The sequence below is a fragment of the Bison bison genome, unplaced genomic scaffold (genome assembly GCF_000754665.1).
Source record: "Bison bison bison isolate TAMUID 2011002044 unplaced genomic scaffold, Bison_UMD1.0 scf7180017845485, whole genome shotgun sequence".
NCBI classification, from domain to species: domain Eukaryota; kingdom Metazoa; phylum Chordata; class Mammalia; order Artiodactyla; family Bovidae; genus Bison; species Bison bison.
The window spans coordinates 18,041-20,190 of record NW_011476058.1 but is presented as its reverse complement, the minus strand read 5'-3'; the positions used below and the strand labels follow the sequence as shown (position 1 = coordinate 20,190).

At 65.6% G+C, this 2,150-nt stretch overlaps 2 protein-coding genes across 4 annotated transcripts in view; one reads left to right on the top strand and one right to left on the bottom strand.

Annotated features, from left to right (window-relative positions):
- Nucleotides 1–603, top strand: part of MLST8 (MTOR associated protein, LST8 homolog (S. cerevisiae)) — a 3,944-nt gene extending 3,341 nt beyond the window's left edge. For all 3 annotated transcript variants that reach the window (XM_010835079.1, XM_010835061.1, XM_010835070.1), the window contains exon 9: nt 13–603. In XM_010835079.1, the coding sequence (XP_010833381.1) occupies nt 13–131 (119 nt within the window). In that variant the 3' untranslated portion in view covers nt 132–603. The remainder of the gene's footprint in view (nt 1–12) is intronic.
- On the bottom strand, nt 558–2,144 carry BRICD5 (BRICHOS domain containing 5). Its single transcript, XM_010835088.1, has 4 exons — nt 1,308–2,144; nt 1,131–1,232; nt 765–918; nt 558–662 (listed from the first exon to the last, which is right to left on the bottom strand). The coding sequence occupies exons 1-4, from the start codon at nt 1,998–2,000 to the stop codon at nt 568–570; spliced, it is 1,044 nt and encodes a 347-aa protein (XP_010833390.1). The 5' UTR covers nt 2,001–2,144; the 3' UTR covers nt 558–567.
- Nucleotides 2,145–2,150: the final 6 nt, after the last annotated feature.

Sequence of the window (2,150 nt, the reverse complement as noted above, 5' to 3'; positions counted from 1 at the left end):
CCCTCCCTGCAGCTTCCTCTGACAACCTGGCCCGGCTCTGGTGTGTGGAGACAGGCGAGATCAAGAGAGAGTATGGCGGCCACCAGAAAGCTGTTGTGTGCTTGGCCTTCAACGACAGCGTGCTGGGCTAGCCTCGTTCCTGGGCACTGCAGGCAGCCGTCCAGGTGGCACCAGCCGGGTGTGTCTGTCCAGCTGCCCAGGTCAGCGTGACACCCATGGGCTGGCTGCTTCATCCGAGGCTCGCCGGACTGGACTGAGTGACCCTGGCCCCCTGGCCAGGCCAGTCCAATCTGGGACTTTCTCAGCCCTGGCTGCTTATGTGGACGCAGCAGGGCTTATTCGTTCAGAAACTCTGGACCCACAGGACCTAGAGCCACCAAGGGCGTCCAAGGCTGGCGCTTACCCCCAGCCAGGGCCTCCCCGGCTCCGCCCCGCCCTGTTTTGCATCCCCAAGGCCACAGAGAACACCATCACGGCCGGGTGGAATGGTTTATTATCCCTGTCCGCTCTCCGTGGACTGGTGATAGGGTCGGCCAGGTGGCCGGCCTGTGGGACCAGGCTGGGGGCTCAGTCTGGGAGATAATAAAAACAGACGGACACACAGATGTTGCTTGGGAAGCAGATGTCGATACATAGGTAGATCAGCCGCTGCCTCTGGGGCCCTGGAGGAGGGGGCTCTGTGAACCCCAAAGGACCCTTCCCCCTCTGTCCCCAGACTGTCCTAAGGAAGCCCAGGCTCCTCCGCACAGTCTGCCCCGACTTACCCTCTGCACGTCGGGCCCAGTAAATGGGGGTCTTGGCACAGAGGTGCCGCACGGGAGCCCCGACCTGGGCAGGGTCCACCTCTTGGCTCCCAAGCACTGCCAGCAGCTCCTGGGTGTAGTGGGTGTCCTGGCTGGGGCTTTGCATCGCCTGGAGCTGCAGAGAAGGACCCTCGCGCTGCTTCCGGCTGGGTGGGGCCCATGCATCCCGGGACATGCTGGTGGTGTGCCAGTCCTGCCCGGGCTCGTCAGCACCCTCGTCCACAGGAAGACAGAGCTTCTGTTCCCCTGAAACTGGAGCCCCAGCCCGCCCTGGGCCCAGGCTGCACACAGGACCCTTTGTTTGGCCCATGGCTGGAGGCTCCTCACCTGAGAGGTGTTCACCAGCAGCTGCAGAGTCTCACGGTCTTGGGGTTCCATCAGGTGCAGGAAGCAGGCCCGGTGCTCCGAGGGCCGGTAACAGACGCAGCCCTGGGCAGGCAGGCAGGTGAGGCAGGGCCACCTGAACCACCCCCCCGCCCTGCCCCGCCCCGCCAGGCCACTCACGCTCTGCCCGTCGAATAGCACTGCCCAGCTGCGGTTGCTCTGGGCTGGAGTCACCCAGATGGTTGCCACGTTCTGGGCCACATCCACCTGCTCGGTTTGGTTGGACCGGGGCACGCCCGGGCTCGGGAGGCTCAGGCGGAGCGTCTGCAGAGGGGGCTGGGTGGGAGGCGGGAGATCGCTGGCCAGGCTGGGGCTGCCCCAACACGCCCCCATCCCAGCTGCAGGGCTCTGACCCACCACTCTTCTAGGTTTCTGATGTCTGCTCCCTGCCCTGGCCCCACAGGAGGGCTGGGCAGGGCTGGTCTCTCCTCCCCCTCCTGACTGTCTGAGCCTCTGCCTGGGTCCTGAGAAGGGGCTCACCTGGGGAGGGCTGTGGCTGAAACCAAGGAGCCCTCCAGCCACAGCAGCGGCGGGGGCCAGTGCCAGCATCAGCAGCAGCAGGCCAGGAGCTCTCCAGTGCCGGTGGCAGGGCTTGGTCTCCACCTGGAGGCACATCAGAGTCAGTGGGGCCCGGAGTGGAGGCCAGGCAACGGGCTGGTTCAGGGGAGGTAGAGGCTGAAGAAGTTCAGGAGACAGATGCTCCTCCTGCCCTGCCGGGCTGCCCTCGGCCTCTGTCTCCAAGAGGGCGTAGGTGGGGGGAGCGCTCACCCTCGCAGGCATGGGGCGCTTGGCCCAGCAGCTCCCCTGCCCCATGCTGCAGCCAGGGGACAATGCGAGATTGTCTGCTGCTCCTGAGTCGGCTGGGAAACCTCAGGACACCTCTGATCAACCAGTCCTTCTGGCCCCCTCCCCGCCTGACCCCCCTGCTTCCTCCCCAGCCCAGCCACCTGATATCCGGGTCAG